Source organism: Monodon monoceros, unplaced genomic scaffold (assembly GCF_005190385.1).
Source record: "Monodon monoceros isolate NGI ecotype Baffin Bay Population unplaced genomic scaffold, NGI_Narwhal_1 Super_Scaffold_13, whole genome shotgun sequence".
Taxonomy (NCBI): domain Eukaryota; kingdom Metazoa; phylum Chordata; class Mammalia; order Artiodactyla; family Monodontidae; genus Monodon; species Monodon monoceros.
The window spans coordinates 49470377-49491914 of NW_021703769.1; the positions used below are offsets into that span (position 1 = coordinate 49470377).

The following is a 21538-nucleotide window of genomic DNA, read 5'->3' on the forward strand; positions in this document are numbered from 1 at the left end:
GATATTTCCGAAGTCCCGAGCTGGGAGGAATACAGAGCAAAGAAACAGGTTTGGGGAGAGCTTAACTCTGTTTTGGACCTAAGGAGCTTGAGGAACCTGTAAAGTCCGGTAGAGAAGTATAGAGAGCCACCTCGAGCTTAAAAAAGGAAGTTGGGGGCTCAAGATAAAGAAATTTGGGGATCTTTGCTGTAGAGGTGGGAGAAAAGATGCCTACCCAAGAGGCACCTTCCTTGAAGAGAGCAAAGAGAACTGTGACAGGCTGTAAAGATTGTCATTTTTCATGCTTTTGAAGAATGTTCTTAAAAGGCTGGGGTAGTACCCAGACGTTAAAATTTTTAAAAATCCAAGGAAAAGAGGTTACCTAAGTCGATGGCCTCATGTCTTCCAAGCCTCAGCAGCTTGGAAGATATGAGGCCGTCGACTTAGGTAACCTCTTTTCCTTGGATTTTTTAAAATACAATTTTCTCCATCTTCTGCCCAACAGTGCTCACAGCAGTTACCTCTAGGTGGTGGGATTATTACTGTTTCTGATTCTCTACCTTTTGCTTATTACACTGTTTAACTTTTCCAGATAAATCATATTGCTTTGGTCATATGAAAATTATTTTTAATTAAAACAAAATTTCTTCTCGTTAGTTCTGACTTTTTTTCCTGCAGGAGCTAGTGAGAGTAGTCAGGGTTCAGGTTTGAATGACTGTTGCTCAAATAAAATGGTTCACAACCAAATAGGTCACAACCACACCAGGTCAGAGAAAGGACATCTTAGTTCTTTGCTCCCAGTGGAACTAATGATGTAGCCTGAGCCATGATTAGGTCAATCCTTCTGAATCTTGGTCTCTTCATCTTTAAAAAATATATATACTTGTCTTAGCACCACCTCCCTGACAAGCATAATTTACCAAGGCGGGCCAGACCTTGGCCAAGGCCTTGTGAGAAGCCAGTACACTGCCATACAGTCAGTGGTCTTCAACCATCCGAGTGAGAGAAATTTCCACTTAACTTTGGCACCAAAGATATGCCAAGATAAAACGTTCCACTAGAACCTTAAATAAATAAAATCTTCCCTTTTATGCATCTAGTATTTAATCCAGAATTAAGAAAGTTTCCTACTAAGCAGTACTTGAAAACATATCATTTACATACCCCAAATATTGCCTCTAAGTTGTCCATAAAAATATTTATCAATGTTATTCCACTCAGAAAGTTGTTGCCTTGCTAAAATTAAAAACTGGAAGAGAAGTGAGAAAGTGTTCCACAATTAACATTTAGGTTTCTTTCGTCAGTTCCTATTCTGGAAAAAACAAACAAACAAACAAAGGAACTGAAAAGACTAGAAGGCTCCCTTTTTTAAATGAAATGCAAAAAAAACAAAAAACCAAACATTGGCTTAATTCCACATTACCAAATTAATATTTATTGTTAGTCTGTTAAACTAACATCAATTTATAGACATCACGGTACACTGTAAAACAAAACGTTTAACTCTTGTGCCAGTTATTCTGTCTCAGAAAGCAAATGACCTGCAAAGTGGATCACACTGGATTACAAGTGTCACCAGCATCCCTTTGGAAACGTGATAATGTTGTACAAAGACATCCCAAATCCAACAGCACACGCTGCAACCAAAACCCTTTCTATAGACCTGAAAAGTCTTTTGGACGTATTCGATGGCAACAAGTATCAGGCAAAGAGCCGGTTCCGATTTGCTGACATTCTGCTGTGCCTTCAACGAGTCAGCTTTGCCAGGCGCGCCATCCAAGTCCTTCAGTCTGGGGACGCGCATAACCAGGACAGAAACGGTCAAACGCGACGTCAAAGCCTAAAGACTGAGGTCTGTTCCCTCGCTGCTGGCACCCCATTAAGTTCTCGCCCCATGGGCCACCGGAGTTCCAGGCTCTTCAGAACGATCGCTGGGCTCCGGTACCTCTTCTTCCAACATCCGTCCCAACCACCGGTCCGCGCTGGTCTCCTGTCTAAAGAAGCACCAGATGACCAGAACCATGAGACACAGGCTGAAGGGCAGCACCCTCCACCAGGGCCGCTGCTGCTCCCTTCCTAGGGAGTGCTTCACTGTCCAGCGGAACGGGATGGCTTTGCTGGAGGAAAACTGAAGGGGGCGGTTAGGGTCAACCTCTTCCTCACCCTCGGCCGCGGGCTGGGCACTAGCCCGGCCACCGGGCGGAGGATGCAGGCTTCGGAAAGGCCAGCGCACGAGCCTCAGTACCCGGAGGGCCCTGGAAGAGAGAGAACAGTGAGCGCGCCCGCCCGCCGTTCTCACCCTAGGTCCCGCCGAGACCGCGCGGACCTCACCCAGCAGCCGGCGCCCACAGCACGCAGCTCATCGCGACCCCGGCTCCGCACTCGGCGCCGCCGCGCGCAGCGTCGCGTCACTTCCGTCGCGCGAAGCCGGAAGCCGCGCGCTGTTCCTGGCCTCCGCTCACGACTACAGAACGTGGACCCACTCGCGCAACGGAAATGACTCACGTCCTCAGGCGGCCTCTTCCGTCGTATACCCGCCCCCGGCCGGCCGCGCTGGCATGCCGGGAAATGTAGTTCGCCGCCGGTCCGAAGAGGAACTAGCGGGCAGGTTCCTAGGTTTCCGCGCCGGGCTTGAGGCCGGCCGGCGGGGACGGGATGCTGGCGTCGTCCTCCGACGAGCTCGCCTCAGCGCGGGTCTCACCGTCGGCCGGGATCGCCTGAGATCGGGGCCCTGGGCCCACACTCCACACCCTTCCCGCCAGGCAGGCGCAGCCCCTGGACGCCTCCTCCCCGGGACCTGGCGACGCCGTTTTGCTCTTTTCATTGGACTTTCAGCCACGGAGTCATCTTGTCCCCTCGACTAGTGTCCGCCGCCCCATGGCCGCGGACCCTCACCCAGCCCTGGCGCTTTGCGTTGCTCTGTGCTGCGCACGAATAGCCGCGTCTACACCACCCGCCCTGCGGGACAGGCGTTTCTGCGCACTGATCAGCCGCAGGGCCGCCATCTCTCACCCACCGCAGCAGAGCACGCCCACGGCTGTCACCGGGAAGCCAGCAGGCACTCGGACAAGTCTCTCTCTCCACGCCAGCGGAACCACCAGTGCAGAGCCTAGCGCGCCATCATCTTTGTGGATGGAGGCTGCAGCCTGCTCCGGGGGAACCTTCCCATCCACCTTAGGAGTCAGGCCGGGAGGGTCACCCTCGGGCTGTCCTGGGACTTCCTGTCTACCCGGTTCCCCAGTTGACTTCATAGGGAAGCTGCTGGAGCCTTCTGCCTTCAAGGCAAACTAGCCCTGGCTCTGCTGAGCCGTCCTGTCTGGAGACCACATAGGAGCACCCAGGCGTCACCACAGACTATGTGGAGACGTGGAGATGTGCTGGGGGTGGGGGGTGGGGGTTGACGGTGACAAAATCAGATTACGAGGCCACCTTGTGAACTGTGACGACTGAAAAAAAAAAAAAAAGCACAACGTGAGAGTTTTTCTGCCAGTTTTTGCCAGAGCACAGAGGGCCTCATTCCTGATCTCTGCCCTGAGCTCCTTTAAGGGTGTGTTGGAGGTCAGTGACTGCAGTGTCAGGTGACTTCATTCTTGTAGAACCAGGTGACAAGCAACAATTTTTAGTTGGCAGCTGTAATGTGCTGCCTCCTGGTTCAGAATCTTTGCCTCTGGAGCATCTCCTGCACCTGCTTTCTGGCAGGAGAAGCACCAGCCTCGGGGACCAGTTCTTCACCTCTCAGGAAGTCTAGAGACACTTAAGCAAGGGTGGCGGGCTGGAGGTGTTCCTAGCTCAGCAGCATCTGGGAGATCTCCCCACCCTGGGAAGACCAAACCTGGACGCCTGGTGGCAGCTCAGCTGCAAAGCCAGGACTGTGTTCAGAGCCGCTGTGTCAACAGAGGCACCTGTGTGCCCACATCCTCCTCACTGGGCTCCACCCCACCTGTTCCACCCCAGAACCCCACCCAGAATCACTGCCAAACCAATTCGACCACAGGGAACCCCAGGAGCACCTACTGGGGGCGGGAGGATGGACCAGAATCATTCTGGTGTGCAGCCTGTAGGGCTTCCTGGAGGAGGTGGAGATCAAAGAGGCCTGAGGTTGGGGTGGAGCTGCTGACTGCAGCTTATGCAGCCACCTGGTTGGTATGCTAATTTAGGGCATCTGGGTACAAGCTGCCCTGGGACAGCAGAGGTGATGCAGAGCTGGGCGTCAACGGCAGGGGCTAGGGCTTCACCCCCAGGCAGGGCAGCCTCCAAAGCGTCACTAAACCTGTCTCACTGCTTTGGATGGGTGACAGAAATAAGACATCTCAGACAAGCACCCCTCGAGCCTCTGCTTCCTCAGCTGTAAAATGGGCATCTCCTGTCCTTCGCAGGCTGCTTCCAGGACTGGTGCTATGCCTGGGAAGCCCTCTGCCAGTCCCTGGGACAGCTGTTAAGACTGATAAGGGGACGGCATGGAAGTGTCCTTCCATCCTGAGGCAGTGGAGGGCTCCTTTACTGCCATCAGGCTCCTAGGGTGCTCTGAGGCCAGAGTCTGGGAGGAGCAGCGCAGGCCCACAACAAAGACTTAGCAAATCCACATGTCCAGCGGACCTCTCCTCTGTCCCCAAGTCCTGCTGGCACTGGTCTCCATTCTAGGTGAAGGCATGATGCAAAGGACGTGGGTCCTGCAGAGTCTGAGGAGGACAGCAGGCCTTGATCTCCGGGAGCTGGCCTGATGCTCAGAGCTGGGCTCTCCTGTAGGACGTAAACAATTTCAGAGAACACCAGTGTTGGACCAGGCCTCTCCGTGACCATGGTGGCTCAAGACCCCTTTATAATCACATCTAAACACAGGCAAAACATGGAAGTGGCCCAAAAAAGACCAAATACCCCCTTCCTGGCTGATGGGAGGGACCCGGGTCCTTTACCACCCATGGCTGGAGCCTTGCCTCATCTGCCCTCCTTCTGGATAAGATGTATTAAAGATGCTATACTGGGTGGAATGATGTCCCTCCAAATTCTTATCCCCCTGGAGCCTTAGCACGTGACCCTATTTGGAAATAGGGTCTTTGTGGGTGTAATTAGTTAAAACTATGTCATAATGGATAGGGTGGGCCCTAAATGATGTCCTTATAAGAGGAAAAAAGACCCAGAGACGCACAGGGGAGCAGGCCATGTGAAGAGGCAGGCAGAGACTGGAGTGATGCGGCCACCAGCCAAGGAACACGGAGGACTGACGGCTACACCAGAAGCTAAGATTCTCCCCCAGAGCCTTCGTGGTTTCATATTTCTGGCCTCCAGAACGGTGAGAAAGTAACTTCTGTTGTTTTAAACCACCAACTGGTGGTCCTTTGTTATGGCAGCCCCTGGAGACTGATACAGATGCCCAGTCACAGTTACCCTGCTTGCTGACAGCACACAGCCCAGAGCAGAGCCCCTCACCCAACAATGGCTGAACCCAGAGCCCTTTCTAACGCCCGCCTCCTGAGACACCCATGTTCCGGGATATGAATTCTCCCTTGTGAAATCCACCCTGTTCAGTGACACGTGTCCCTGGCAGCCTCTGGCTGGAGGGTGACAACGGCCCCAAATGCTGTGGTTTGCTTGACCCTCTCTGATGCGGTGGAGCCCAGAGTGGGTAAAGCCACAGCCAGATGCGGCCGGTGGCCCGGTGTCTCCAGGTCCCTCCCCTTCCTGACCCCAGCAGTCTCGGCAGGGCACTGGGTGACAGGTGCCCAGCACTGCCAGCGATGCCGCTCTTGTCCAAGGTCCCCCTCCTCCCAGAGGCATAAACCAACACCTCAGCCTTCATTATCTCAAAGCACACAGAGAAACCTCACACGAGGACTAATGTCCCACTAATGGGAGGGAGGCTGCAGCCCTTGTGTGCCCGATGGCGGGAGTAATTTACTGTAGCGCCACTTGAGAGCTGACATATTGGAGCTATTGATTTTCCCTGGGAAGATCAATATGGGGTGCATGGGGACAGGCAGGTCCACCACCTTTGGAAAGGCAGAGCCTTTCTCCCAGGGGCTGAGGCCTGACAGCAGGGGTGGGGGCTGGTGGGGGCAGGGTGAGCACAGAGCTCTGAAGGCCCCATACTGCCCACAATGGGGGCCTGGCTGGGAGCAGATGCCAGGGCATATGCTCAGGCCCCAAGCCTGGCAGCCTGAGTGCCTCAGCCCCCAGCCCCAGCCAGGAGCCCCCATGGGCACAGGGGGCTTGGGACACCCATGCCACTTGGCCTGGCACTGGCTGGCCACCCAATACCGGCAGGACATGTGTGGGCAGTGATTCTGGGAAAGTGCGTCTCTCCACCTACCCAGGGTCCCCCTGGCTGCCATAACCCAGCCCAGCCTCACCTGTAACAAAAGCTGGAGTTCAGCCTCCACCCACCAGACTCCTGTGTCTATCTTGAGCATGGCTCTGACTCAGGAGGGGCAAGGAAGGGGATAATTCCACTAAGACCCAAGATCTGCTTCTTGAATCCCTCTCACGCCTGTCTCCCACCCTCACCTCCACATACTGTGCCTTGTTAGGCCCCATCGTTGATCGCTAGGACTGGTGCAGTGGCACCCTCCCCAAGTCTCCGGTCTCAGGCCTCCTGTGTCCAGAGGCCCACCCCACACTGTGCTGCTGAGGTTCCTCTCCCCAAACACCTGCCTGCTCTGGGTTCTCTCCGACTCTAGAACTCTCCATCCTAGACTGGGGTTTCCTCCTTGTCTCTGGTCAGGCAGAAAAAGGCACTGGGATTCTGCCACCAGAGGACAAGTGTCTGGTTGTCTGTGGTCAGTCTTCCCACAGCTGGCATGAATGGACACCTCGCTGGGTCACTCTTGGGACCCAGAGCCCCTTCCACAGCCCCAGTTCCACTGACTGGGAGCCTGAGGCAGAGGCCAGGATGGAAAAGTGGGCCTGTGGGGTGGGGGGTGAAAACCACCCTGGGGCCTCTTTCCTGCAAAAGCCCCACTGCCACTCTGCGATTTGGTTCCAGTGATGCTGGGAAGAGCTGAGGCCCTGGCCGACTTGGCTCCCAGTACAGGAAGAAGGTCCAAGCTCCAGGGCCAGGCCAGGAGGTCCTGTGTGCCACCCAACCCACTTTCCAGCCAATGCTTCCAGCTCTGGGCTTCCTGTTGCTGCTGAAACAGGGAGCACAAACTGAGTGGCTTAAAACAACACTGATTTGTTGTGCAGTCCTGGAGGTCCGAGGTCCCAAGTGGGTTTCCCTGGCCCCAAATCAAGGTGTCTGCAGGTTTGTGCCCTGAAGGCTCCAGGGGAGAATCTCCTTGTCTTCCGGATTTTAGAGGCCGCTCCATTCCTTGGATTGCAGCCCCTCCACCTTCAAAGGTGACCTTCTGCTTCAGTCGCCACATCTCCCCCCACCCCCACTCGGACCCTCCTGCTTCCCTCTGTGACACACAAGCCCACTGGATAATCCAGGGCCATCTCCCATCTCAGGGTCCTTATCTCAGTCACATCCGCTGGGTCCCTTTGCCAAGTGGGGTGAGGACGCAATTCCCAGGGATCAGGGTGTGGACATCTTTGGGGCCATCACTCAGCCTACCACAGGGGTGCCAGCTCCTCGCGATCTGGTTCCTTTCCAGGCTGTCCCCTCTGCTGGAACACCTTTACTTCCCCCGGCTTGGCTGGGTGAGCACCTGCCCCATCAGCGCCTGCAAACCACCTCCTTTGTGAAGCCCCTCCTCTGGCCACAAAGGCCAGGACCTTCTGCATGACAGGGCTGCATCTCACCTTCCCCAGCCCGGCCCCCTTGCCCAGCACTTCCCTCGGGCCCCTGAGGCCCCACCCTGCGGGGCTGACCCCAACCTGGCCGGTCTCCAGGCCCTTCCCAGACCCCGGCCCTGGCTGTTCCCAATAGGCAGCAGCGGGCACTGCAGCCACAGCCAGAACAGCTGCTGAGGTCCAGCCCTGGGTCCTGGGCAGGTCATGGTGGGCGCTCCCTGGGCTGGCAGAGGGGCAGGGGCCGTATCTGGGCAAAGAGGGATTCTGGGGTCCCAGCAGTCCTGGGGAGCCACCGGGGACCCCAACCCCCAGCCTCCCCCAGGTCTTGGCTGACATCTGGGCTGTGCTGGGTCAGAGAGAGGCTGGCTAAGGCTGGGGCAGGGTCGACCCACAACCAGGACCTGGCAATTGTCATTGGACCCCAGGGTATAAGGACAGAACTGTGGCTGTGGCCAAGATCGGTTTCCAGGGACGGGGAAACTTGGACTGGACTCATGGGACTCACGGTGAAGGGGCTGTAATGGTGGTGGGTGGTAACCACAGTGAGGACGCCCCCGGGCAGGACCCACGGGGCTGGAGGGGCCACCAAGCCCCTTAGGGAAAGGCACAGGAGCTAAAAAAGGAGCCAGAGAAGGGAGGTGTCACCTCAGCCTGGACATGGGGACGAAGCCCTTGGGGGAGCAGTGATTCAATGGGGTTTGTTGCAAATGCACCTGCAGCTCTGGAACGGTGGGAAGTGGCAGGAGGGGGCTGGGCAGGGACTCTGGGGTCCCCACCTGCATAAACCCACCACCTGGGCCCTGGCTGGTGGTCCCTGGCCCTCCTGGGGCTTCCCAGGTCCTGCTGCTGGCCCAGAGCCCGTTCACCCAGAGCGCTGCAGAAGCAGGATGTCCTCTAGAGAAGGCTACTCCAGGAGTCAAAATAGCATGAAATTTAATTTTCCGCCTATTTGACAAGGCTTGGTCCAGGCCCCAATCAGTGGCGGAGATAAGGGTCCTCGGCCCCGGGTGTGAGCCAGCTGGGCGAGCGGCAAACACTCCACCGTCCCCCGGGCAGGCTGAGGCTCCCCCCGGCGGGGCCCTGGTTGCCGGGCGCTAAAGCAAACGGGCTCTATTTGCCCAGTCTGCGATGACAATGCAGTCACCAAATATTTGCCAGCCGGGCCAGCCACAGAGCTTGGCTATAAATGCTTGAGCCCAGGTGGAGGTGGGCCTGCCCAGCGGGAGCTGCAGGCCTCGGCAGGTAGGAGCCAGGCTGGACGGCGGGCGGGAGGGTGCTGGTGGCGGAGGTCCTGGGAAGGCTGTGGGGTTCCTCTGCCCTGGTGGTCTTTGGGGACCACCCACCCACGGGGAGGGGTCAACAGCAGGGCTGAGCGGGGCTGGGTCATCGAGGTGGGCTGGCCAGGGAAAGGGGGGCACCTGAGTCTTGGCTCCCCACCAGCGGCCATGCCAACGCCCAACGCTGGGGCCACGGTTCACCCCAACAGGGAAGAGGGGCCCTAGAACTGCGGAGCATGATGGCAGGGAAGAGGGGGAGGTCCGAGAAGCCCCCCTGACTCTGAGGGCGGCCTGTGGACTTCCCGCCCCTCCCCCCACATAGGGAGTGGTTTCCTGAAGCTGTGAGCCCCCCCTTCTCTCTAACCCTTCTTCCCTTTCTTCCTCCCCCTTGCCCAGGGCTCCCGCTAGAAGGCCTCCTGGTCCAAGGGCTGGCCCCCCTGCCTCCCTGCAGTGCAGGAGCTGGGGCCCTGTTCGGGGGGGGCCTCCCACATTCACAATCAGCTCCCCTAATCCCATCCCCTCCATGGTCCTGCCAGCCCCCCCACCCATCCCCAGGTTAGAGATGCTAGAGGTGACCTCACCAACCCTCCACCCCCGACAGGGAGCACAGGGAAGCCTGCGACTGTGGGGACAGAGAAATGGCTCTGCCCTCCCCTGAAGATCCCCGGAGCTCACCCTCACAGCCCCTGAAGCCTCTGAAGCCCCCAAAACTGCAAGGGACAGAGCACCCAGGTCGAGGCAGCCAGGCCCGGCTCCCGGGCTCAGCATGGTCACTTCAGGCACAGAGGGACCCTGCCAACCAGACACTCGGGGAGGGGATGTGTCAAAGGGGTCCCTCCCCACCCTGCACCTGGGCAGACTCTACGTCAACAAGCCTGTTTATCAAGAGCTACAGCGACCCTGAGCTGGGGCGAGGGCTCTGCTCTCCAGACCCCAAACCTGCCCGAAGCCCAGCCCCTGGGCCAGCTCCCTTCCCACCTGCCCAGCTTCTCTCTCTCCAAGACTATTCCAACAGCACTGTCAGCCACCCTCCCTACAGGACAGGATGTACCCTCCTCTGGCGGGTGACTGAGGCCTGCACCCTGCAGCTCACCCCTGCCATGCCCCCCCGCCACAGTGCCCACCACCTCCGTCTCTCCAAATGTCACCTGCCTCTGAGCTCAGCGCCCGCCCCAACCCTGCAGTGACTATTCCCCTAGGAGGGCTGCGGGCCCTGACTGCTAACCTGTCCCCTCTCCACCTCCCTCCCCAGCTAGCGCCCACTGCCCGAGAGCCCCCAGAAGCTCGGCGGAGAGATGGCCGCGGGCGTGATCTGGCCTCTCTGTGACTTCCGGCTGCCTCTGCCATCCCATGGGCCCTTTCTGCCCTCAGACCCGGAGCCCCCAGACTCTTCTGAGGAGGAGGAGGAGGATGGGGAAGAGGAACTGGAGGTCGAGGGGCCAGAGGGCCACAGCCCGGCCCCCCAGAGCTCAGGTTGGGCCCCAGAAGTGGCCCCTCTGGACCCCGGTGGCCCAGAGACGCCGCTGCAGCTCCTGCGGTTCTCTGAGCTCATCAGTGGCGACATCCAGCGGTACTTCGGCCACAAGGACCGGGGACAGGACCCCGACGCCTGCGACATCTACGCCAATGGCCACACGGCCAGCAGCTCAGCCAGGGAGCTCTCCTGCGCCAACCTTGTGCGCCTGACCCAGGGTGAGGCCCCAGAAAATGAGGCCACTGAGCCCGGGGTCTGCTCCCCTGGGGCCCCCGAGGGGCAGGCGTGCGGGCCGGGCCTCGGTGGGGAAGGGCTGCAGCCGCTGGGACCCCTGGCCGAGCTCTTCGACTACGGGCTGCGGCAGTACTCGGGACCCAGGGCCGCAGCCGGCCGCCGACTCAGGCTGGAGCAGAAGTACGGCCACATCACCCCCATGACCCAAAGGAAGCTTCCCCCCTCCTTCTGGAAGGAGCCGGCACCCAGCCCCCTGGGTCTGCTGCACCCCGGCACGCCTGACTTCAGCGACCTGCTGGCCAGTTGGTCAGCAGAGGCCGGCCCCGAGCTGCTGGGCTGGGGGGGCCAGGCCCTGGAGGGGGTGCAGCTGGCCGAGGCCTAGCGATTGAGCAAGGATCAGCGGGGGTGAGCTGAGGGCAACAAGGGCCTGGACTCTCCTTATTGCTGTCCTGAGAGGAGCCCTCGGGGACCTCCAATCAGGGCAGCCACCAGGGGACAAATCAGCTCAGGTAGGGACTTCCCAGGCCAGGGCAGGGAATGGGCAGGGGCCACCCAAGAGCTCTGCCCACAGGAGGGAGGATGGGGCAGGAGCTGCAGCCTCTTGGAGGCGGTGGGCTCAGGGTGTCTACACGCTGGGTTCCCCTCTGGGCAAGCCACATTTCCTCAAAGACCAGCCCCCAAAGTTCCAGTCAGTGGTGAAGGGCAGCCCTCCACACTGCCCATCCAACTGGCCCCAGGGTGGCTCTTCCTCGTGGCACCCGCGCAGGTGGCAGGGCCAGCTACCATGGGGGTGACGGCTTTCTTGGAGGGGCAGGAAGGGGGGCACCGTCTGAGTGGCCAAGCTAACGTGCTGTTGGCTCCGGTTGGGGCTCGGACCGCAGTGCCTGTGGGTGGGAGGCGCTGGGGAGCAGTGGGGCCTGGGGCTCAGCAGCCAGAACAGGGGCAGGGGTTCTGGGAGTCTAGGGAAGGTCCTCTTGGCCACTCCCCTGCCCAGGGCCTCCTGAACCCCTGGAGGGAACTCCAGCCTCAGACAGGCGTGGGGCGGGCATGTTTATTTCTGGGAAAGGGGCAGGGACAAGAGCTAGTGGGCGGGCTTCTAGCCGAGGGGCTTCTCCGAGACCGCCCTTGGCCTCCGCCAGGCCGCCAGCTTCATGAGGACCGCCTTCCACCGCAGCCACCTGCCCAGAGACACAGCTCACGGCCTGGAACCCGCCTCCGCCCACTGCCCTCGGGGTCCGCCCAGTCCCGAACCCGGGCCTGGAGGGGGCTCTGGAAGGCGGCTCCCCGCTGCCCACCTCACGGCCTGATACATGCCCCAGTGGTTCATGGGGACCACCTTGTCAGGGGCCACATCCTTGATGAAGAACTGCTGCCTCACCAGGGACATGAGGACCCTCGTGCTGCCTAGCGTCAGGGCCCCCCTCGCTCCACAGGTGCATCACGCTTGACAGCGGAGTGGCCATCTCCTCCGTGCGCTGTGGACGCGGGAATCAGACCAGAGGGGCGGGACAGCCAACGGGATTTATCTCCCTCTGGGCTAGCCTGGGCCTTATCTGCCCAGAAACTCTGCTTGGGCCAGACACGCAGACAGACGGCTGGGCAGACCAAAAAGCTACGGGGTGGCCAGGCTGGGGGCGGTGAGGGCAGCTGCAAGTCAGGCTCTGCACAGAGAAAGGCGGCCCACCCACAGGGCCTGGTAAGCCCTGGAGCTTGGGTGGCGGGGGCGGGGGCACGGCCAGGGCCCAGTTCAAGGGCCACCTCTCACCCGCTTGGTTTCTGTATTAAACTTGAGATTCTGAATGGTCTTGTACTGGATGCTGCTTTCCAACTTCATCATTTGGTTCTGAAACTAAACACGGCCCCCATTCGTGGGCACAGATGCAGGAAGTCTGCAGACTCGGGGGGAGGCCCCTGCCCTAATCACTCGTGGCAGGAGCCGGCCTCTGACACATGGGTCCTCGCCCCTCAGTGGGAGCCGGTCGCATCACTCAGGCCAATGACAAGGGGGGACCCGGCCAGAACTCACGGCTGCTCTTTTCACTAGCTGCTGATGCACCTCAGTATCTGGGGGCTCCAGGCAGGAGCCCCCACTTGGTACTTCCAGAGGCTGATATGTGCAGAGCCGCCCAGCAGGATGGCTGGTTCCATGCGCCTCGCCCCCCACATTCCCAGGGGGGTGTCCTGGATCTGAGCCTCCCTGGGTGGGGGAAGGTCTGCCCCTGTCTGAGCCAGCCCCCCACCACCCCCCACCGAGTGTGCCAAGCCCAGGGGCCCAGGGGTACCGTGGCCAGCTTGCCCTGGATCTTGGCGATCTTCCGCCCGGGGTTGCCCTCTCTGAGCAGCTGCACAGAGGATGGCAGAGCAGCCAGCTCCTGCCTCATGGCCTCGCCCTCAAGCTCTCTGTGAGCACAGGAGGCCGGGGCTGCCGGGCTCTGGGGGGCATCTGGGGGGTGGGGCAGCTGGAGGAAGGAGGCCCTGGGCAGAGCATAGGGTGCTCGGCACTGCTGCCCCACCAGTGGGCACTGGGGGGTCCCCAGCAGGTGACAGAGTGAAAGGCTGCCCCCAGCAGGGGCCAAACCCGAAGCTGGGCCAGGCCTGGGGTGGGGAGGGGTCGGGACTGCCACAGGTGCAGAGGCTTGGGGAGGCTGGACCACTGTCAGGAAGCCCTGTGATGCAGCAGGGTCATTCTGAGACGGCTGTGCCCTCCTGCAGTGGGACCAGCCCACTCCCTGAAGGTCCTGCCAGGCTATGGCAGGGAGCCGGGGGCCTCACCTGGCTTTGGCCTCAGCAGGGATCTTGAAGTCTGAGTCCCTCTTGTGAAGGATGCACGTGTCGGCGATGGCCTCTATCTGAAACGCGGAGCCGGCGGGCTGCTCAGGGTGGGCACAGCGGGGAGGGGGAGGCCAGCCCAGCCCTCACCCACCTGCCGGGCAGGCTGTCCACTCTCTGCTGCACCTCCCGTAGGTGCGCCTCGGCCTCCTCTCGACACCGGGCCAGGCCTTCCCGCCATCGCTGCTCTGCAACTCCCCACACACTCTGTGCCTGGGGTGCAGACACCAGTGAGGGCTGGAACCCGCCCAGAGAGGGTGGACAGGCCGACTGGCCCCACTGGAGCCATAGTCAGACCTGAGACGCCGAGTCCCACGCAGCAGAGCTCCTGGAGGGCACAGGGCCCCCGCCTCAACTCAGAGCATGTCCACACTGACCGGACACAGCCCGGGTGGCCTGGCCTGGCACAGTCTGGGTGCCCCAGTCCTCCCAGGCAGGGCCACCAGGCTGAGCAGAGCCACATCCCTAAGAAGGCCTGGCTTCGCTCCCTCCCCTGAGCCAGACCCAGCTGCCTGTGAGTCGGCAGTGACAGAGAACAGGCAGCTGGCCTACACGCACAGGATGGGGGACCCAGCCCCGCCACCAAAGGGTGTATACCTGTGTTCACGGCAGCACTAAGGGCTTCAGAAGGACACCAGCTCAGTGTCCATCAGCTGACAAATGGATAAGCTATGATCCATCCACACAGTGAAATGTGACAGCCATAAAAAGGAAAGGAGCACTGACACATGCCACAGAGTGGATGGACCTCAAACATGGAACATTCAGCGAGAGAAGCTCACAAAAGGCCACAGAGCATTTGATTCCATTTATACGAAATGTCCAGAGCAGGCAAATCCAGAGAGACGGAAAGCAGACCAGTGTTTGCCAGGGGCTGGGGGAGGGGTTGTGACCTCTAATGCACAGGGTTTTCTTTTCGGGGATGGAAAAGTTCTAAAAGTGATTGTGGTGGTGGCTGTACAACTCTGAATAGACAAGAACCACGGAAGTACACACTTTGAAAGGGGGAATTGTCTGGTGGGTGCACCGAACCTCAATAAAGCTGTTAGAAAAAGAGCAAAAAGAACCCAAAGGTGTAGGCTGCTTTGCTGGTCACTCAGTGGAGCCCCCGTGTGGTTGGGGCCCTGAGCCTTGTGGACAGCTGTTGGGTGGGTTGGGACCCGCCGCCCTGAGGGGCAGCAGGACCCCTCCCATCTAGGTGTGCCTTCCCCGGGCTGCTCTGTGCACTCACCTCGCACAGCCTCAGGCTCAGCGTCTGCTCCTGCAGGTCCAGCCTCCAGCTCAGGGCCAGGAAGTGGTCACTCATGTCCTTCACCTGCCTGACCAGCTCAGCCACGGACACCTCCAGGGCCTCTTTTCTCGGAGCTGTGGGAGGCTGGGCTGAGTGTACTGCCTGCATAGGCAGGGAACCCTGCAGGCCCGGCCCTGGCCCTGCCGTCTCACCAGCTCCAGGGCACTGTACATCTCCTGCTGGGCCAGCTCGCCGGCCAGCTGCATGGTCTCCAGGCTCTCCTGCAGGTAGGTAGCCAGCTCCCCGGCCCGGCTGTTCTCCAACTTCCCTTTAGCATCCCTGGGGGTGGGTGCCACTGAGAGAGACTGTCCCTCAGCCAAGGCTGGCCCACCCCTTGGCATTGTGCCAGGGCAGCGAGCCCGGCTACTGGCTTCAGAACCTTCCAGGTGGCCCCAGGGAGAGGATGAGGATCATCACAGGGACCACCGAGACAGGGCTGAGTCCACCGCTGCCACTCAGAGCTCCCCCGCGAGGGACAGGCTGGGGGAGGGATGGGAGCCCCCCACTAAAGGGCAGCTTCTCTGCCCCAGGGCACCCTGCTGGGCCTCGAGCCAAGCTCAGGACGTTGGGGTCAGGGGAGCAGGGCCGTTCCCACCTGCCCCACCTGAGGCCCCGCTCGGACACCCACCAGGCCTTCTGCTCGGCCAGCAGGATGTGGCTCAGCGATGCTTGGTTCTGACGCACGAACTTGGTCAGCTGGACCACGGCCTTGTCCAGGCCCCAACACTGCTCCAGGAGGTGGCACTCTTCCTGCTGCCGGGCAGAGGCAACCTGAGACCTGCCCAGCTCCAGCCGGGGCCCCGCCTGTGCTGGTGCCCCCCCTGTGCCGCTGCCCACTGTGCCACCCACCTGCCTCTGCCCCTGCAGGGCCCGCGTGCGCTCTGCGTCCAGCTCCCGGAGTTGCTGCCACTGGCTCTCCAGCTCCTCCCATAGGCCGCTCTCCACCCGCAGCCGTGCGCTCTCTGAGGCCTTCATCCTCTGTGGGGAGACCCCGCCCGCTGTGAGCTGGGGAGAGGGGGACTGGATGGCCTGCCGCCGGCAGGCACTCACCTTCTCCAGGGCCAGAAAGCTCTTCTGCAGGAAGCTGCATAGCTTGGCCTCCCTCTTGAGAAAGCAGAGGCTCATCTCCTCCCTGAGCTTGGTCATCTGGGCCTGTGGAGTGGGGGCCACATGGTCACCGTGCACCTCCCCAAGGGCGTCCCCCTTGCCCATCCCCATCCCCACAGCGCCATCAGGGACTTGCTGCTCTCCTGCCCAACCATCTCTGTCGGAGGGGACCCTGGTCCTGTGTGCCCTGCAGGGGTGGGCCCGTCACACCCTCCTCAGGAAGGAAGGCAGGGCAGGCAGGGGCCACATGTCCCAGAGAGCCAGGCGCAAGGGCTGTGAAGGGTCTGAAGGCCACGCTCCACGGGCCCAGGACACACATGGTCCTCACAGTGACTGCCAGACCCCACCAGGGGAGGCGGCAGAGCAGCCATCGGATCATACCCCTGCCAGGAGCCCCGGGCAAGGAGGCTGAGTGTACATGTGAGCACACGCTCACACATGCACACACACTCATGCACATGTGCACATCCCCGTTCACACGTGTGCACACACAGTCTGCCCTCATTCTCCAGGCCCAGGGTGGGACCCCCTCTCTCTTCTCCCTCCATCAGCTCCTTTCTTGCTGCACCGAGGGTCTGGATGCAGGAGACGGGGGTCTAGGCCCACAGGCACAAGGCACCCTCTCCACGGCCACAAGTCCTTCTAGGGCCAGGAGGGCTGCCCACAGCCCAGAGCAGGTGTGCCCTGAGCCCCCACCAGCCTCCCTGTCCCATGCAGGGTGACCCAGAGCAGGGCTTGGCTGTTTCTATAAAGAACCAGAAGGCAGGGCTTCCCTGGTGGCGCAGTGGTTGAGAGTCCGCCTGCCGATGCAGGGGACACGGGTTCATGCCCCGATCCCGGAAGAGCCCACATGCTGCGGAGCGGCTAGGCCCGTGAGCCATGGCCGCTGAGCCTGTGCGTCCGGAGCCTATGCTCCGCAACGGGAGAGGCCACAACAGTGAGGGGCCCGCGTACCGCCAAAAAAAAAAAAAAAAAAAAAACAGAAGGCAGACGTTTGGCGTTCATGGGCCACAGGGTCTCTGTCATAAGCCCTCAGCTTTGTGGTTCCAGCACAAAAGCAGCCGTGGGCAACAATAAACGAATGGCCACATGCCGATAAAACTTTATTCACAAAACCAGGCAGCAGTGGCAGGGCACTGACCCCAGCCCCATGGCACACTTGGGGAGATGCGTGCCAGCCGGGGATCCCGGGCCCCGATGCCGCCTGGGGCTCCTGCCTCTCGATGGAGCCAAGGCACCAGCTTCCCACAGGGCAGCGGGAGGGGCACGCATGGAGCTGGGCAGCTGAGCTATGAGGGCAGCAGCTGGGGACGCGGCACAGTCCCTGGTCTCTATTTGCAGAGCTGAAGAGGCTGGATCCAGAGGCGCCCCACCCTGGCCCCTGCCCCACCTTCTAGGCCACACACACCAGCCGGAAGCAGGGCCACCGGAAGATGCGTCTTCAGGAAGGGACTTCCACTTTGCACGGAGGGAAGCATTGAAGCTGGAAATGGCCGAGGAAGGGGCCTCGGGCTATGAGATTCTATTTCTTGGTCTGGGTGCTGATCACATGGGGAAGGGGAGGTGGGGGAGCAGTGACCACAACAGCACTCGTGCTAATGATGGACTTTCTGTGATGGAGGACGCACTCCACCTCAGCACAGCCAAATCGACAGCCACCAGCCACAGGTAGCCACAGTGCACTGCGATGTGGCTCCTGTGACCAAGGAACTGAGTTTTAAATTGCAACATACAGAGCCACCCGTGGCCAATGGCCACCGTAGTGGACAGTGTAGGACTTGGGGGTCGGCCACCAGGTCCGAACACGTGAACGGAACCAAAAGGAGAACTGGGGTGAAGGAAGACCTCAGCAGTGGAGAAGATGTGGGATGGGGAGAGTTGGGGGTCTCCTGCACAGACTGCCTTGTTGGCAGCTTGCTGGCTGCTGATGCCAGAGCCCTGCCTGGATCTGCCCCTGGCCTCCCAGGTACCTGCATCCTGGCCACCTCATGGTCCACCCTCTGGCTGACCTCCTCCTGGCTCTTCTGCAGGGCTCCACAGGCCACCTCCCGGTCCCGTTCCTCCTGCTTCAGCTTCTCGGTCAGCTCAGACAACCTAGGGGCAACGGCTGCAGGTCACAGCAGCCCAGTCGGCCAGAGGCCTGATGGGGAGCCTCAGGGAGGCTGGTGGGGCCCTGGACACCAAATCCTTTTCAGGCCAGGCCTGCATCCGGGGAGCCCAGGCTGACCTAGCAGGGTCACCTGCCCTCCTTGATGACTCCCACACGACCCCTCGGCAGGTCCAGAGACAGCCTCCTGAGGGGCCCACCTAAGGCTGGCCTCCTGCTCGGCGCCCTTCCGCTCAGAGTCCTGGAGTGCCTGCTTCCTCCTGATCTGGGTTAGGGCCTCCCAGACCTCCACCAGCCTGGCACACAAGAGCTGCTTCTGCCTGGGGCCTGCCCTGCCACCTCCTGGCAGCCAGGAGCAGGCTGGGCAGCCTTTGGGGTGGGGGTTCAGCCAAGGGGCCCAGCAGCAAGCCTTCTGCCCCTTTCCCAAGCTCCACAGGCTGCCGGGCTCCAGCAACCTGACCTTCTGGAGCTGGACCGTGGATGTGTTTGCTTACCTGAGCAAGATACCAAATTGGAGGCAACAAAAGCCAGGGGCTGATGCCCAGGCTGGCCTGGCAGCAGCCGCTGCTTCCCCAAAGCCCCTCTCCCTCCTGCTAAGCCTGCTGCAAGGGTGCAGGGGTACCTCTTGTCCAGGGCCTGCATCTGGTTCTGGTTCTGCAGGCTGGGGAGCTGCAAGGTGAAGGGGTGAGCTGAGTGCAGGCCAGGGGCCCTCCCAGCTCGACCAGCACGGACACGGGGGCCCACGGAGTGGGACCCAAGGCCCTGGCCTGAGCAGCAGGGGCTGAGTGGGGCTCAGGGTCCAGGAAACAGCTGCCCTGACACCCGGGGATGTCGCCTCCCAGCTGACGCATCCCACCTGGAAAGCCGCCTTCTCGGGGGCCTGAGCCGCCTGCTGAAGCCTCTTCAGCTCTGAGTCCTGCAGCTGCAAGCAGGTGTGGACCTGCAGCAGCTCCTGCAGCAGGCTCAGCGTGGTACGCTCACAGCAGGCCTTGTGTCCCCGCAGTGACACCACCTCGGCCTGCAGGTCGGCCACCCTGGTGGGGTGAGGAGCGGGCTGTGTCGGCTGCGTGTGTGGGGCACTGACTACGTGGCTCCCCCGCCCCTGGTCTCCAAGGGGCTTACCACTGCTCCAGCTGCTTCCAGTGCTTGGGGGTGTCCTGCTCTGGTACAGAAGCGGTGGACATCAGGCAGCTGGACTCATACCTCTCCGAGCTTTCCTCCAGACTCAAGGGCTCGGAGCTGGCCAGCCCTTCCTCCAGGAGTTGTTCCAGGTCCTCTGGGGTGATGGTGCCCGGCTGGGAGGGTGGCGAGGTCCCTAACGAGGGGTTGCTGTCTGCCGGCTCTACAAGAAGGTACCTTGGGGTTTGCCTTCAGAGCCACCGGGGGGAGATGCTTGCAGATGGAGCCCAGGATAACAGGGATCCAAAACCTTGCTGAGTGCGCCCACTGAGCTCACCGTGGCTCATCCCGCTGGGTCCCACAGCAAGGCCCAGCTCTCACTGTCCATGTAGGAAGCTCAGCCTCAGAAAAGTCCAGGGCCCCACCTGAGGACACACAGCATTGGGCAGCAGGAATGGGACAGTGCCTGCCTGGCCAGCTTCAGATGGAGTGCCTGGGCTCTGAGGAGAGCTGGGGGTCAGGAAGCAAAGCCGTCCCACGTGGCCCAGACCCTCGTGCAGGCTCTTGCCTGGTGGTCCTCCCAGCTCCGCCACAACTCACCTGATACAGCTTTACCAACAGCCCTGCCTGTGGTTTTGGCCGTTGCCAAGAAGCCCTGGGCCTAGCACCCCATGGCTGCCCACAGCTAGACCCCAGGGCGGTTGCGGGAGGGGGATAGGGGAGGGCGGGAGGCAGGAAAAGTTAGAGCTGAAGGCTCTGGGATCCAGGGGGAGCACATGAGGTGTGAAGTGGTAGCTCTGCCCTCACATCTCTCCTTCCAAGACAAAACCAAGGTAGGCAGGGCAGCGGGGGCTCTTCTGGAACCTTCTTTTTCTCACCAGAACCTCCTGACTTCACAGCCCAACTGCCGGTAGAACCTGAGCCCTCAGCTTTCCCATTCCGTCAAGGCCTCCCCAACTGCCCGTTTTTAGAAGGATCTGAGCGGGTACCACTTGGCCAGCCAGCAGGGGTGGCTGTCGGCCTGACACAGGCAGGAACCCCCTGGCCTGGGCAGGAAGGGAGGGAGGCCCAGGAGCAATCACTGGCCCTCTGGTCAGAGAACCCGAGCAGGGAGGCTGGAGCCCAGGACCTGCTGAACACAGCCAGCCCAACAACCAGGACGAGGGCACAGGGTGCCACAGGGGAACATGGCCAGAGCAGAGCCACCAAGAAAGGGTGCCGGCCACAGAGCAGTTGCACTGGTGATCTGAGCAACCTCAGCGAAAGAGACAGGTGGAGTGAATTTTATTTAACCCAGTGTAACTAAAAACTCCCTTAACACATAACCAACACTTGAGCAGCTGAGAACACAGTGCCTGCGCTCTCCCCACACCGGGTCCTGAAGCCGGGTGCGCTGTGGCCAGTCTTGCTTCAGGCCAGCACCGACACTCAGGTGCCTCACCCCACCCAGGTGGCCCTGCTCTCTACTGTTGCCCAGACCCGGCCACGAGGGCTGTTGGGGGGCTTCCCTGTGACAAGGTCAGTGTCTCACAGGCAACCCCTTGCCCAGGAAACCCGACGCCCCGCAGCCACACCACACACCTTGGAGCCCAGCGGGTCTGCGTGCTGACGGGGCGGCCCGTGTTTTGGTTGCACCTGAGCTTGCAGACAAGGACGGTGGCCAGGATGCACGGAGAGGGAAAGAGTGCCTTCCCCGAGGGCTCTGCAGCGGTCCCAGGAGCAATGGGGACAAGGATGCAGTGGCCAGGGGCTTCCCTTCCATGGGCGTGGGGCGGCCCCAGGTGCTTCCCCACCTGTGGGTCTCTGAGCCTCTCGCCTGCATCTCTCTCTCGGGGTTGTCCCCGCTGGGGCACTGCCTACCTGCACCACACATGAAGGAGGGCCGCATCCTGGGTTGCCCCCCCGACCCCAGTGGGCCTGTGAATACTGGGAAACTGGACCGTGGCCCACTCTGGATGGGAACGAGAAGCCGGCACCAGTTGTCTGGGTACAATTCCTTTATTTCTCCCATTCAGATCCCCACACTTGGACCCCTGTGCCCCCCATGGAGGGCTCCCCTGCCAGGATGGAAGAGGTCTTTTGCGGCCCCATCCCCTTCAAAGAGGCTAAAACCCAGGTGGAGTGCCCGCCAACCTACCACAAAGGAATCCAAGGACCTCATCACAGAAGTGGGCTGGGGACGTGAGTCACTTTAGAAAAAAAGTCCCGTGGGGCACTGGGGACACAGGATCCCAAATCTGGCACTGCCCAGCCTGGGAGGGGTGCATCCCTGCTCTGGGCTCGCCAGCTCTTCCCAGAAACAACCTGCCCCCGACACTGGAAGCAGAGCTGCCCCAGAACATCACTCGGGGCTGGGGGTCCTCAGGGGCCCATGCGGCCCCCGTGTGCTGAGA

The 21538-nt window shown here is 60.8% G+C and overlaps 3 protein-coding genes across 3 annotated transcripts; 1 reads left to right on the forward strand and 2 right to left on the reverse strand.

Annotated features, from left to right (window-relative positions):
• Positions 1 to 1388: 1388 nt before the first annotated feature.
• On the reverse strand, positions 1389 to 2420 carry CUNH16orf91 (chromosome unknown C16orf91 homolog). The gene is made up of 2 exons (XM_029219454.1): positions 2311 to 2420; positions 1389 to 2234 (listed from the first exon to the last, which is right to left on the reverse strand). The coding sequence occupies exons 1-2, from the start codon at positions 2340 to 2342 to the stop codon at positions 1859 to 1861; spliced, it is 408 nt and encodes a 135-aa protein (XP_029075287.1). The 5' UTR covers positions 2343 to 2420; the 3' UTR covers positions 1389 to 1858.
• Positions 2421 to 10234: 7814 nt separating this feature from the next.
• Positions 10235 to 11131, forward strand: LOC114893738. The gene has a single exon (XM_029219452.1). The coding sequence runs from the start codon at positions 10280 to 10282 to the stop codon at positions 11072 to 11074; it is 795 nt and encodes a 264-aa protein (XP_029075285.1). The 5' UTR covers positions 10235 to 10279; the 3' UTR covers positions 11075 to 11131.
• Positions 11132 to 11766: 635 nt separating this feature from the next.
• CCDC154 (coiled-coil domain containing 154) lies at positions 11767 to 21033 on the reverse strand. The gene is given in 19 exon segments (XM_029220831.1): positions 11767 to 11870; positions 11988 to 12104; positions 12106 to 12167; positions 12458 to 12541; positions 12975 to 13092; positions 13465 to 13541; positions 13612 to 13734; positions 14753 to 14872; positions 14932 to 15091; positions 15441 to 15562; positions 15662 to 15790; positions 15863 to 15964; positions 17890 to 18013; positions 18227 to 18322; positions 18649 to 18680; positions 18874 to 19060; positions 19149 to 19397; positions 19483 to 19570; positions 21006 to 21033. Coding segments are annotated over 19 exon segments (2100 nt in total). The 3' UTR covers positions 11767 to 11788.
• Positions 21034 to 21538: the final 505 nt, after the last annotated feature.

Excerpts from the sequence above, each read along its gene's own strand:
- CUNH16orf91 (XM_029219454.1), bottom strand. The coding sequence starts at position 2,342 with ATGAGCTGCGTGCTGTGGGCGCCGGCTGCTGG. Across the intron at positions 2,235-2,310 it reads CTGTGGGCGCCGGCTGCTGG|GGCCCTCCGGGTACTGAGGC; the intron begins GTGAGGTCCGCG and ends TCTCTCTTCCAG.
- LOC114893738 (XM_029219452.1), top strand. The coding sequence starts at position 10,280 with ATGGCCGCGGGCGTGATCTGGCCTCTCTGTGACTTCCGGCTGCCTCTG.